The sequence below is a fragment of the Camelus ferus genome, chromosome 3 (assembly GCF_009834535.1).
Source record: "Camelus ferus isolate YT-003-E chromosome 3, BCGSAC_Cfer_1.0, whole genome shotgun sequence".
Taxonomy (NCBI): domain Eukaryota; kingdom Metazoa; phylum Chordata; class Mammalia; order Artiodactyla; family Camelidae; genus Camelus; species Camelus ferus.
In genome coordinates, this window is record NC_045698.1 from 102309570 (window position 1) to 102324691 (window position 15122).

At 40.0% G+C, this 15122-nt stretch overlaps 1 protein-coding gene across 2 annotated transcripts in view; it reads right to left on the reverse strand.

Moving 5' to 3' along the window:
* PRELID2 (PRELI domain containing 2) overlaps nt 1-15122 on the reverse strand; it is a 70530-nt gene that overhangs the window by 46586 nt on the left and 8822 nt on the right. The window contains exons 2-5 of one of the 2 annotated variants that reach the window (XM_032477028.1): nt 11972-12029; nt 9835-9908; nt 9245-9268; nt 7948-8108 (exon numbers count right to left, since the gene is read on the reverse strand). In XM_032477028.1, coding sequence (XP_032332919.1) covers nt 7948-8108; nt 9245-9268; nt 9835-9908; nt 11972-12029 — 317 coding nt within the window. The remainder of the gene's footprint in view (nt 1-7947; nt 8109-9244; nt 9269-9834; nt 9909-11971; nt 12030-15122) is intronic. The other variant, XM_032477029.1, reaches the window with a different exon arrangement.

Consider the following 15122-nt stretch of genomic DNA (forward strand, 5'->3'; position numbering starts at 1 on the left):
GTATCACCTCACACCAGTCAGAATGGCCATCATGAAAAAGTCCACAAATGACAAATGCTGGAGAGGCTGTGGAGAAAGGGGAACCCCCTCCTACACTGCTGGTGGGAATGCAGTTTGGTGCAGCCACTGTGGAAAACAGTATGGAGATTCCTCAAAAGACTAGGAATAGACTTATCGTATGATCCAGGAATCCTGCTCCTGGGCATATATCCAGAAGGAACCTTAATTCAAAATGACACCTGCACCCCAATGTTCATAGCAGCACTATTTACAATAGCCAAGACATGGAGACAGCCTAAATGTCCATCAACAGATGAGTGGATAAGGAAGATGTGGTATATTTATACAGTGGAATACTATTCAGCCATAAAAACCGACAACATAACACCATTTGCAGCAACTTGGATGTTCCTGGAGAATGTCATTCTAAGTGAAGTAAGCCATAAAGAGAAAGAAAAATACCATATGAGATTGCTCATATGTGGAATCTAAAAAACAAAAACAAAAACAAACAAACAAACAAACAAAAACAAAGCATAAATACAAGACAGAAATAGACTCATAGACAGAGAATACAGACTTGTGGTTACCAGACGGGCGGAGGGTGGGAAGGGATAGACTGGGATTTCAAAACTGTAGAATAGATAAACAAGATTACACTGTACAGCACAGTGAAATATACACAAAATGTTATGATAACTCACTGAGAAAAAAATGTGACAATGAGTTTGTATATGTCCATGAATGACTGAAAAATTGTGTTGAACACTGGAATTTGACACAACATTGTAAAATGATTATAAATTGATAAAAAAATGTTAAAAAATAAATAAATAAATAAAATAAAGCAAAAAAACCCCATAAATACAAAATAGAAACAGACTCATAGACATAGAATAAAAACGTGTGGTTGCCAAGGGGGCAGGAGGGTGGGAAGGGACAGATTGGGATTTCAAAATGTAGAACAGATAAACAAGGTTATACTGTATAGCACAGGGAAATATATACAAGATCTTGTGGTAGCTCACAGTGAAAAAAATGTGGCAATGAATATACGTATTCCCTTCATGTATAACTGAAAAGTTGTGCTCTACACTGGAATATGACACAACATTGTAAAATGACAATTATTTAATTTAAAAAGTTTTAAAAAAAGAAATAATTGGCAAATAAAAAAAGAAAAAATTAAATTAAAAGATTTTTTAAAGATAAACAAATCCAAAAAATTAAGTTAAATGAAAAAAGCAAGAGAAACCCAGCCGTGCAACAAGACCAGAATGGTCTCCACTGACGGTGGTAACTCAAATCTTGCTTCAAGATCACAGAAAAGTTTTCACTAACCACCAAAACACACATAGTTATGGTGAAAGGGCAAAGCCTAAGAAAATACTTTTACAAGATGATTTTTTTTTTAGAATTTCATTACACGGGTAAAGTAACATTATTAAAGCCAACTCAAGTGGATATCAATTATATTCCCACACAGTACAATAAAAAAATCTATTTTTATGAGGAAAAGAACCAGAAACTGACAAATAAATATATTTTAAAGTCTAGAAGCAAACACAAATGAGTAAGAAATGAATAAGCTTCTCGTAGAAATGTAAGGTTTCTCTTCCTTCTGAAAATTCTAAAACAATACATGCCATTCTCCGCTTTCAAAAGTGAATGCCTGTGTCCAGCTGTTCATAATAAACAAAGCACATTCCCACAAGAGCTAACTTTTAATTTTTTTATTTTTGGATTAAGGTCATTTTCCCGGTTTGGCCCATGTGTCCCAAGGCAAAGCAGTACATCACTTCCAGGGTGTCTGACCCTGGAAGCTCAGGAGGTCCTCTGTGCATGAAGGCTCTGAGCTTACAACAGCCACAGTCACACCATGCACCGAGAAGAGGACACCAAATCTGCGGGACTGCAGTTCATGCCCACTGCTTACACTGACCTCTGGATGTCATGCTCTCAAGCGATTAAATCTCACTCTGGAAGTAGAAAAGAAGGGTTCTCACCCCCATGGCTCTCAAATTTGGGAGCTAACACTCCCAGAAATGGTGTGCCAAGGGAATGCAAATTAACAATGTGGACCATCTTTCTTCAGTGTAATGGTAAATAACCATAAATGCTGTTTCTACTTTAAATTGTACACACTAAGGATTACAACCAAAAGTCTGGTCTGAGTTTTTAAGAAGATGAGGATAATAACAACAAAAAACGTCATAATGCTTAACAACACTAACATTTACCGACCACTCTGGGCAGGCGCTGCTCTAGCTCTCTACATGTACAAACTCATTCAAGTCTCACAACCACCCTCTGCAGTAGCGATATTATGTCCATCATACAGATGAGGAAACTGAGGCTCAGAGAAGTGAAGTAAACTGTGGAAGGACATATAATGATAGTTTCAGAGGTGAGTTTCTAACAAAAGAATCCAGTTCCTGGGATGTAGGGCATGAGATACCCTGTCCGGGCCAGGGGAGCCAGGTTGGCTGTGTGAATGAAGTACACCTGTACTGTAGACAAAGGAGCCGGGTACGGAAAGACAAGAGACTGTGAGGCTGCCTTAGTTCCTGCTGGCTTTCTAGTTCCTGGTTCCTGTCCTTTGGGAGGCCCTATCACTGGTACAGAGATATCCCTGTATTCATTTGCTGTAATAAGTTTCTGTTACTTCTGAAGCATAACAAAGACAACACGGGTGCCTGCCAAAGCGGAAGTGTGAGAGGGAAACAGGTGTGCAGTGGTCCTTGCTCCTACACTCCAGTGATGTGTCCAGGGGCCCGTCTCTCTGCCACGCAGCCCTGTGCTTCAGAGGGAAGAGACCCACCCCTGGCTCCAGGGGCAGATCCTGACTGGGGAGGGCCAGCCACTCAGCCCATATCAGCCTCTGACCATTCTCACTAGTCCAAGAGGAAGCGGGTGATCGAGGTCACTCAAACAGGTTCAGAGGAAGGCCTTGCCCCTCAGCGCTAGGATGGGTTCTCTTGCTCTCACAGATCGCCTTCCCTCACTGAATGAGGACATAAGAAGTGTGCTGACCCTAGTAGCCAATGAGAACACCCAACCTGAAAAAATAATAATAATAATAATTGGATACACAGGGAAAGGTGGAGCCAAAAGAACAACCACCATGTAGCTGACTCTGACACTCACTGGCCAGATTAGCTGGTATAAGTTACCCAACTTCTCTATGCCTCAGGCTGTAAAATGGGGGTAATAATAGTTTCAACCCCATGGCGTGCTATGAGGATTAAATGAAATTACATACATTAAATGCATAAATACACACACACACACATACAAATGTCAAGCACTTAGAACAGTGCCTGGAGGGTAGGGTATAGCTCAGTGGTGGAATATGTGCTTAGCATGCACGAGGTCCTGGGTTCAACCCCCAGTACCTCCACTAAATAAATACATAAGTAAGTAAATAAACCTAATTCCCTCCCCCCACAAAAGAATAATTAAAAAAAGAAGAAGAACAGTGCCTGGCAGAGTAAACACATGTAAGTGATGGCTGGTGTCATCTAATCAGGGTGTCTGTCAATTGCTATGGAAGGTGGCCTGACTGGTACAGGAGAAGCGACAGAACATAGGAGGACTTCTCTGAGGCATGGAGTGCGATGCTGGACTCAGGAAAAATGGAGTTGAGTGCAAAACATCACATCACTCTGTCTTCCAAAAAAAGGTGTCAATTCCATTCTAGGAAAACTGCAGGAAGAAAATGTCTGATGAACTCAGCAAAGGAAGAAAGCACATTAGAAACATCCAGTTGTGGGACACACAGATGCGGAAAGACCCACAGAGCTGCTGCCCAGGAAGGGGCCTCGTCTACAGAGACATCGGCAGGAAGCCAAAACTGGATCCTTGCAAAGAGACACAGAGCGAGGCTCAGTCAGATTCCACAGGAAACGCATTCTGAGCCAGCTCTGAACTGAGCTGACAGGCCACGCACGGGGACGGAATGACATCTGGTTTCCCACCGCACACCCACACCTGCCAAGCAACATACAGCTTGAAGGTCTAATTTCAGAGTGAGCAGCCATGACAGCTTTTTTTTCTTTTAAAAAAATTGTCCATATTTCATCTTCTGGGTACAGTGGCTAGCCATTACTCTCACATTCCCTGCAAAGAGGGGGACAGAAGTAATAACGTGTCCTTCTTTCTCTGACCTCCCCCCAAAATTACCCATTAACTTAGAATGCCTGCCTAAAATGCCTTTCTAAATCCATGTCATGACCTAACAAAATATAAACTTCCCAGCACCTGAATCACAGCTTTCATCACGTCACCTCTGCTCAGAAACCTGTGTGTGGCTGCTTGTTGCTGAAAGAATAAAACCCATTGTCCATAACCTGGAGTCCCCAATTTTGGGACAAGTCCATCCTTTATAAATGCCCATATTCTGGCCTCAGCACTTGGCTCAAGGTGGGCTCTCATCTTGGCTCAGCAGCTTAGCAACTGTATCACTTCGGGTAAGTTACTGAACCCGAGCTTCAAAATACTGCGGGTGAAGGATCTAGCTTTGATCTTGACATACTAGGAGTCAATAAATACCGTCCTGCTGTGTCAATAATGGAAAAGAGAGTATTTTGGAGAGGATGAGAATATAACAAACCAAAGAAAGGAAAAAGTGTACTTGGTCAAACCTTTTTATAGAGGAATCTGGGAATACGTATCGAAATACAAAATGCACATAACCTTTGACTCGGGAATCCCACACTGTCCATCTACCTTAAAAGGTCATCGAGTAAGTGGGGAAATATGTAACCATAGGGATTTCACCACAGCAATGTGTATAACAGCAAAAATTTCAGAAACGATCTAAATGCCATTAGGACTGGAGCAAGAAAATTATGTAAACAGACACTAATGTTAGGTGATCAAAATTGCTTCTTTTTTCCTGAATTGTTTAGTATTTTTTACAAAATACATATATCATTTTTTTTCCAGAATCAGAGTGACTAAAAAATAACTTTTAAAAATACACAAAGGGAAAAGGTCCTGAAGGATGTTTTCCCTGGATTCCCAGGGCCAATTATCATTTTATAAGGAACTGATGAAGGTTTAGTATAGCTTTTCAGACTAGCCAAAAGCCCAGATACCTGCGAAAAATGAGGCTGAAAAGAGGTAGACGGACTGAAAGACTTACATATTTTTTGTATAAAATCAGAATTCTGTCCTTTTACGACTTTTATGTACTTTAAAAAAAAGCTCTCTTCTTTACCCACAACTTTTAAGTTAATCCCAACAAACATCCATGTTCTGTGCAAAGCTCTTGTCATGAGGGACACTGAGGGAAAAAAAAAAACTCATGGGTGTTTCACAGCAAACCCACCTCTGACGCTAATAAGACTTGGCATTCACACTCATTTAGCATGCTACTGGAGCATTCTAGAATTGTCACTCCAGGACCAAAATTATGGGGAGCAGAAATGATCTGTACACGTGATGGGGCTTCAGAATGGATTTTAGATTTCTCGGTTTTAGTTATTCAGATTTGAGTCACCTTTAGTTATTCAGATTATATCATCTTTAAATCATAGGTGAATAAAAAACTCAAGCCATACAGAATGATGCCAAAACACACAGTAAATTTTCCTCTAAAATCACAGTTCACAGCAATAATCACTATCCACATTCGGTGCTTGCTAAACAGTTTGCTTTTGTTTTTAAGCCTACCTCAAAGGAATTAATCATTTCTCACCCATTAAACTGACAAAAATAAAAAAGTATGTTAATATTAATTCCTGGCAATGTTGCAGGGAAACACACTCTCATGTGCTGTTCATGAGAGTGTAAATTAATGCATGAACACACTGGTGACAGAATCTGTATAAACTAAATGTACGCACATCCTGAGAACAAGCTATATTCTTTTACCAAGAAATAATTCACATACCATACAATTCACCCTTCCCGGTGTACAGGTCAATGGTTTTAGTATACTCACAGAGCTGTGCAACCATCAACACTCGTTTCAGAATATTTTCATCACCCCAAAGAGAAATTCCGCACCATTAGCAGTCACTCCCTCCTCCCCTTTCCTCCTTGCCCCTGGCAACCACTAGTCTACTTTTGATCCCTATGGATTTGCTTATTATGAACATTTTAAATAAGCTGACTCAAACAAAATACGGCCTTTTGTAACTAACTTCCTTCACTTAGCACAGTGTTTTCAGGCTTCATCCATGTTGTAACATGATTACTCCATTTCTTTTTATGGCCAAATTCTATTGCATGGATATACCACATTCATCAATTGATGGGCATCTGGCTAGTTTCTACATTCTGCCAATTATGAATAATGGTGCTATGAACATTCTTTTACAAATTTTTCTGTGGACACATGTTTCAGTACAATGTAGAATTGCTGGGTCAAGCAGTAACTATGTTTAACTATTCCAGGCATTGAAAAACTATTTTCCACAGCAGCTGAACTATTTACATTCCCATCAGCAGTGTGCAAGGGTTTCAATTTTTCCACATCCTTTCCTTCACTTGTTATTGTGTGTCCTTTTTCATACAGCCAGCCCAGCAGGTTTGAAGTCGTATCTCACTGTGGGTTTGATTTGCATTTTCCAAACACTGAAGATGTGGAGCATCTTTTCATGCACTTATTGGCATCTGTGTACCTTTCCAGATAGGTATCTGCTCAAAAGTCTTCCCTGTTTATTAACTGAGTTGTCTTTTTATTACTGAGTTGTAGTAGTCCTCTGTATGTTCTGGATACTAGACCCATATCAGATATATGGTTTGCAAATATTTTCTCCCATTCTCTAGACTGTCTTTTCACACTTTTGACAGCGTCCTTTGAAGTGCAAAAGTTTTTTATTTTGACGAAGTCAGTTTTTCCTATTTTTTTCTTTTGTTGCTTGGGCTTTTGGTGTCATACCTAAGAAATCCCCGTGTAATCCAAGATCACAAAAATTTACACCTATGTTTTTTCCTAAGAGTTTATAGTCTTAACTTACTCATTTAGGTCTTTGATCCATTTTGAGTTAATATTGTATTTGGTGTGAGGGAGAGGTCCATCTTCATTCTTTTGAATGTGGATATCCAGTTATACCAATATCATGTGTTGAAAAGAATATTCCTTCCCCTTGGCATACAGCTTTTTAAAATCTACCTTCAACGTTCTATAGCTTGACTGCGGCAGTGGTTACACAACTGTATACGTGTGCATTTGTCAAAACTTACTGAACTGTACAGTAAGAAGAATACATTTTGTTGTAAGTAATAACTCAATAAACTTAACAATTAAAAATTCTCCTTTAACATAGTATCATTTGCCAGCTATATTTCAATAATAAAAAAATTCTCCTTTAGAGAAACCTTCAATATAATTATACAAGGATCACATGCTTCACAAATAGTAAAGTACTATGTATAATAAAGAGTAACTAGAAACCATCTGAGCATCTGTCAGAAAAGAAAAAAGTTAAATAGAATGTAGAATAATCACAGGATCACATGCTATGCAATAGTTCAAAGGAATAATCTGGATTTTATAGCTATCAAATTGATAAAGTTTATGAACATTCTATTAAACAAAAAAGGTAAGTACATTATGATTTACACAGAATGAAAGCATGTAAGGAAAAAAGACAAACAAAACCATACTATACAGGCACATGTAAATATCTAAAGGTATCTCTGAAAGGTCTGGAAGAGAGGTAACACTCATTGCCTCTGGACAGGGCACAAAGGCACCAGGATTGGACAGGGTGGTCAGAAAGGAGCTGAGCTGTCATTTTTCCCCCAAAGGGAAATCTACTCATCGATTACTTGTGTGATTAAAAATTAATAGTATATCATTTATACAAGTGGTAAACAGGTTTATAAGTATGGAATCACAGCTTTTTCATATATGTGCTCATCTGTGCATCCCTGCACCCAACTTACACACACACACACACACACACACACACACACACACAGAGGCGAACTTACCAATTCGGATTTTCCATACTTTCCCGGAAGACAGACTCCTCCTTCATGGATGCATACTGTGTCCACGTAAGGCAGTGACTCCGTATAGCCATGTTCCTTTCCTGAGGATTGAGCCATGATTCCTCTTCTAACCGGATATCAGGTACCTTTAAAATGTTCACCTGTCCAAAAAAGGGAGGATGGCTTTCTGAATTTATGAAGAGCAAGTGACGTAAGGACTGTGTCCAGAGTTGCTCTCAGCCTTGTGTATTTAAGCGGACAGGTGACCCTGATGTATGGACGATGGCTCACCAGTGGCTGCAAGTCCTTGATAATCAAACACACTGTGACCTTACTAATGCTGGTGAGGACATGCAGATGGCCCAGGATTTACGCAGGCTGCACAGTCCTGGGCCTGATTTCCCCAACTGCTGAATGCTAAGCACATTATCAGCCTCCTTCGCGTCTCGTCTAGGGCTGGTTATGGCCATCTTAAATTGGCAAGTTCTAATTGGGCCCACTTACCGGCTCACAGACAGGACAATATCAGATAAAATACTTTCTTCATTTTAAACTCTGTCCAATACCTAGAAATTTATGCTTTCCTAGGCAGAAGAAACATGGAAAAACTACAAAGGCAGAATTGTACAAGTCAGAGGTGCCCTTAAATTATTTAAGAATTGAGATACAAGACAAAGTTGAACGCCTTTTTAAATAATAGATTCAAAGCGCGGAAACAGGGCAAAGGCAGGGTACACACTGTAGAAAAAGCCAGCAATAATTTGCGGCATATACTACAATATATTTTACCATCTGGAAAATAAAAGGAAGTTCACTTTCACTGTCACATCAGCCTTCTTTCCACTAAAGAAAGTGACAGAGTCTTAATCCAGGATCAGGAAGTGACAGAAGCAGCCGTTTTTAATGCATACAGCACAGCAGCGTAATTTGCAAGCTGATCGGTGGGAGCCCCCGTGCCCAGGTTCTACATCACACACAGAATCGAATCGCTTCCCGGGTTGAACGACCATCTGAGCGTTTTTTAAAAGTGAGCATCAAGTTGCATTCCTTTTATTTCAGTAAATTTACACACATTTGGTTTTATCTCTTTTTTGATAGACTTCATCAGCGAAGTCATCTACAGCCTAGAGTTTTTGCTGTGGGAAGATTTGAATCAGAAAATGAATGAAAATAAATGCTTCTGCCATCAAAAAAAAAAAAAAAAAAAGTGCTCCTCTTATTTCCTAATGATTCTAAAAGGACTCCTGTCAATAATTCCTTGATGGTTAAAGCAATGTGATTAAAAACTTCCACTCACCTTTCTCCAGCAATCACCCGAGTGCTTAAGGATTTAAAAGAGAGAAAACAATGTGCTATATCATGAAGTTTTCATCATCCATGCCATTGCTTTACAGAAACAAACAAACAAAAAAATACTTAAATAGAGCACTGAGAACCTTAACACTCCCTGAAATAACCACTCTCTCTGACAGTGAAATGGAAACGAAAGCTTTCTCTTCCTTACTGAAGACCAGACTAAATATTTACCATCTGCCCACTTCTGATCATTCTTACCTAAGAGGCATAGCTAACCATGGACAGATTAGAAAAGATGGTCACTTCATGTAAAATGCCCAAAGTATCTTTTAAAACAATTGTGGACCATCTCTATGTACACTAAGCGCCCTCCGCAAAAGAGAGACGAAGCAGAAAAAAACTGTTTCTGGTGCATCTGTATAAACTGAAAGTGGACAGGAGAGAGATTTCTTCCTTTGAAGGGCTCTGAGGCAGGAGAACCGGGAAAGCTCTGACGTTCCTTTACATCGGAAAATGCTATCTCTTTCCATGCCTATTTGGAAAATTACCCAATGTTACACCAAATCTGATGAAATTTTGAAATAAATTTACCTTCCTTAAAACTTCTGGAATCACATTCTGACAGACTGCAATCCTCTTTCTATAGATGATCCCTGTTGACACATCTAGAAACAGAAAATGTTTACACTCAAAAAAAAAAAAAATTTAAGGAAATGTATTCCTGTTTTAATGTCAACAAAACTTCCAATGTCAACCTCAACTTTCTATAAGTAGAAATGCTAAAGAAAAACTTTAACTCAAAACTCAGTGTCTCTGACCACGTTTCTGGTCCAAAACTTTCCAAATACCTGTGAGCAACGAGTAAGAATAAAACAGCTAGCCATTCACACTACTCATTCTAAAGTCAAAGAAAAAAGAATGGAAAATTTTTCACTGCTCTGGACTATCAATGTCAACACGCCAATGACAATGGCCAGTGAGCCCCCCACTCAGCTCCGACTAAGAGAACGTTTTACCAAAAAGATGGAGAATCTGATTCTGCCACCTTCAACACCAAACATGTTTTCAAGCACCGATTCCAGCTACAAATTTATATCTGTAATTAATTATATTAGGCATGGCTGTCTTTCATAGGACAGCAGACTCCCTGTGACTGAAACTATTCTGTGTTGGAATAAAGGTTCCAGAATAGCACCAGGGATATAAAAAACACACAATAAATGTGAGTTGGGAAAAAAAGCAACCAAATCAGAGAAAAAGATAAACTCTAATGTCCTTTGCCCTGTGAGTTACTGTGACTCAGCTCTGACAGGGTTTCTCAAGTTCTGGCTCTAAGAGCCCTGAACCTTTGTGCAAACACCCTGACTGCCCAGAAGCGGTTGGTAGGGTGAGGAACTGGCACCCCTTTGCCATTTCATCCAGCGTTTGCAGCACACATACTGAAAATGGATTAGCCCCTCCTGGGAGCAAAGATGCCCCCATCAGTGGTAGAAATTAGAATAAACCACTTTGGAATATGCACCTTGTTCTCTCATTTGATCTTCACAACCATCTAAAAGCAGGTTGTTATCACTTTCCCATTTAACAGATGAAGAAATGGAGCCTCCTAGAAGTTGGGTCATGCAGGCAGTAAGGAAATCAGGACTTGAAATCAGATTTTTCTAATACCATATAACAAGTTTCTCCCACGAGGGCCGGTACATGAGAAAATGTTTTTTTAATATCTATTTATAGAGCTATGGAAGTGCAGAAAATACCCTCTCAAGCAAAAGACAGTTCTCTGTTCACCAAGTACAGAGAAGGCCTCAGAGTCACACAATGAATGGTTGCATCTCCTGTTTTCTCAGAAGGTTCACAAGCATGTTAGACCAGGCCTGGGTGTCTCGAAAGGTTGTACATGGATGATATGCATCACATGGCTTCCCGCATTGCCCAGTCCTCAAGTTCAAACAGTGACAGTGAAAACACTTCCCCCGGAGATGTGAACGACAGAGGACAGGGAAGACTCCCGTGCTCCACTCCGGGGGTGGGTAAACATTTTTTGTAAAGGCCCAGATGGGAAGTATTTCAGGTTTTGTCTCTGTCGCAACAACTCATTTCTACTGTTGTCGCCAGGAAGCAGCCACAGATTATACAAAAATGGGCACGGCTATGTGCCAATAAAACTTTATTTATAACAACAGGCAACACAAAGCAGAGTTTGTCAATCCCGGCTCTAGTCAATACTGAACCATACTACTAAGCGTAGTTTTCATTCCATAATCTAATCACTTTACAGTCACATCTCATAAACAGGTTATCAGTCACATCTATTTTGCCATCAATAAAATCACACATGAATGTAGTAAGGGATATAGCCATGTGGCCTTGGGCAAGTTATTCAACCTCTTTCCGTGGTGGTTTCTTCACTCATTAAATAGGAGTGATAACACCAACCTCTTACATGGCTCTGAGGACTAAGTTAATAAGAGTTCCAGGCACATATTAAGTGTTCAAAAATGTTAGTTGTTACAACTGTCATCAATTCTTAATGGAGAAAGGGACAAGAGTGCATTAGACAGGTCTTCTGCTGGAAAAACTGGGCACTATTTTCCATCAGTGACCATGCCTGTTAATACACCTGTTTAAAATGTAACAGGCCACAGACACACACAAAGATACACATCTTCACAAAGATTAGTATCCCTTAACGATCATCCCTGAAGTCAGGTATGTTTGGAGAACTTACCTCTTTTTTCCTCCACAATTTTTACCGAGATGACATTTTTATCCATGGGATTCGGATACTAAATGAAAACACATAAAGAAAAATTACCATTCATTTGTGGCCCAAGTGAATTGTTTCCTAGTAACCACAATTACTTGCAGGAACAATAAAAAATTTCCAAGCAATCTGTAAGGCCAGTTTTCAGCCAAGAGTCTTAATTTTACTACTTGGGCATAAGTAAGTGAGATGCTGTCATCAACTGGACCTGTATGAAATCTAGGAGAAACATTCTTTATTTATTTATGGGGTTCTTTTATGGAGGTACCGGGGATTGAACTCAGGACCGTGTGTATGTCAAGCATGTGATCTACCAATGAGCTATACCTGCCCCCGGAAACCTTCTTTAGAGTTAACCTAGCTCTGGGTGGAGAAGATGAGGTTAGTTTAAGCTGATTAATAATTAATACTACTAATACTCAATCAGCTGTGCATCAGCCAAGAGTGTTCTCTGTATGAGGCACTGTGCCAAATGCTTTGCTTGCATGATCTTGTGTAAAGCAGCCTCACTGGGTCATGTGATGTCACTATCTCACCTTTCAGAAATGGAAACAAAGTAAAATCATAGAGTTTAGAGTCACCCAGCTAGTTAGTGGCAGAGCCAGGAAATTATATCAGGCGTAATACAGAGCAAATTCCTCCACTAACGTTCTTTATTACTGCCTGGTGACTGGGAGTAGAATCACAGAAGTGGTCTATGCCAGGTGCTCAATAAATAGTTTATTTATTGATGAAATTCCCCTGAAACACAATTTGGATGTAACAAAGCTGATAATAGCTATCATTTTTCTCCTGGGCAGTTTACATACATTATTTCAAATCAATCCTCAGACTGTTCCTTGAGATATATGCTGGCCTTTTTCTCTTTCATATGTGCCAAATAAGGTTCAGATAAACCGTTTGCTCAAAATCACCCAGCTAATGAGCATCAAGACTGTAATTTATCCACAGATTTTTTTTTTGCACCCAAAGCCCGCCCACCTAACCGACCCTCAAACACCTCTGTGACTCAAATCCTCCCCTTTCCACCGTTCAGACGCAAAAGGAGACTCAGAGCAGAAGTAACAAAGTATCGTCCTCAAAGCAGGAGGACAAGAACCTCAGGCTCCATTCCCAAAGGCTTGCTGCTTCATCATGTGATCGAACCTGAAAAGAAGTTACAGGGAAGCCTTACCCAAAACAGCAGAAGATGCTGAGGGGGACGTGGGAGCAGCAAACAAGCTGGAGGCAGGGGACAGGAGCCTCCACTTGGTGAGCTTGAGCTTCAAGCCTTCCGAACCCAGGAAATGGTAACACAACTCAGTGCATGGGGGGGTCTCCCCCACCCCACGGCAGCCGTGTGCACATATGCGCACACACGTTTGTGTGTCTGAGGTTGCCTGGCTGACTTGATTGACTTCAGGGAAAAGGGTCCATCACCTTCACACGTGCTTAGAGATATCTGAGGCCCCAAAGACAGGCTCTACAAGAGCAGGAATTCTGTATCTCCACCACCTAACACAGTGCCTGGCACATACCTGGTGAATCCTCACTGGATGAAGGAACAATCTGGAGATAAATATTGCTGACCTCAGGGACCAATGTGGAAACCAAACCTTACTTGGTTCGGGGATCAATCAGAGAAGTGAGCAGTGGGCCCCGAACTCGCCATAAACTCTACCATTCACACTTCCCTCCGGGCCACTGCAATCTTGAGAACTAATCAAAAACATGGCTTTTTAAATATTCATTCATTCTCTCATTCAAACATTTCTCCCCCCCCACCGCCAAAAAAAAACTGCTCAAAATTACAATGACTGTCTTCTTGAAGTTTAGCCTTCAGGATTTTTTTTGAAGACAATGTCCATTATAGTGGGTCAGGTTTAGCTATTCTGTTCCTCAGCAAGGAGCCTCACTTACACAGCACCCTTAAAGCTAGGGAGAAATCTGAGACTCACAAAGAGACCCTGAATTTGTATTGTGCCTCTGTGCGTGTGCCTGTGTGTGTGTGTGCGTGCATGTGTGTAAATGAGAACTTTTATACTAAGATAAAATGAGAATATGAAAGTACCGCCTTTACTACAGTTCTAGTTTTCTCATTTTCTGTCCGTCAACATACCCTGACTGACTGAGTATTATAAACACACTGTAAATTGTAAGAAGATTACTGAACTAAATTATGAAAGAGGGTGGAAATGTAATCACCAGAGAAGGATAATGATAAAAATTTCCCAAGTTCTGATTACTTCGCTAAGTTATCAGCGAAATTCCTAAAGATTATAAACTCAGTTTATTGACACTTTGCATAACTTTAATATTTGCTTATTAAGGTGAAAGGTATTGATTTTAAAAATAGTGAAAACGACTTGTTCTTCATTTAACAGTTTTGTGACTACCTACCTGGCCAGGCACTGTTCCAGGAACTAAGGATACAGTAATGAAACAAAACTGTAGCCTCCTAGAGTTCACATGTTAGTTGGAAAAACAAACAAATAAATAAAATGTAAGCGGGGAGGGTAATAGCTCAGTGGTAGAGCACATGCTCAGTATGCATGAGGTCCTGGTTCAATCTCCACTACTTTCATTTATACAAACAAACCAACCCCCTCCCAAAAGAAAATGAACAAAAAAATCTTAAAAATTAAAATAAAATATAAAAGGGGATGGGAAATCATGAAGGGGGCCACTGTGAAATATTTAAGGGTCACTCATTAGACAATGCTTGTAAATTACAACAGTAAAACTGAAGTTTTCTTAGCCAAACACAAGAGATCCTTTACTATTCACTCTAGTAAACCCATTTGCAAGATTCATGTCATTTTCTTATGCAACTACTTTTGGAATTGAATAGATGTGAGCCTCAAGTTTCCTTCCGCAGGAGACTAGGAAAAGAAATCAGAGGTTTACTTACAGTAGCTAAACACCGTGACATGAGAAGCATACATTTTAAATGGTTTTAAATTAAAGATTTACTGTGCTGAGGCGCCCCCTGCCTGGCATTACTTGAAATGATCTGACATCATCTTAGGGTAAATTGAGCACTCCTGATCTAATTCACGAAAATTTATCTGAAGTCAGATAATAAGGGCACAAGAGAAGGCAGGCTGCTCGGACAGGGCTGCCACTTTGGGGAAGG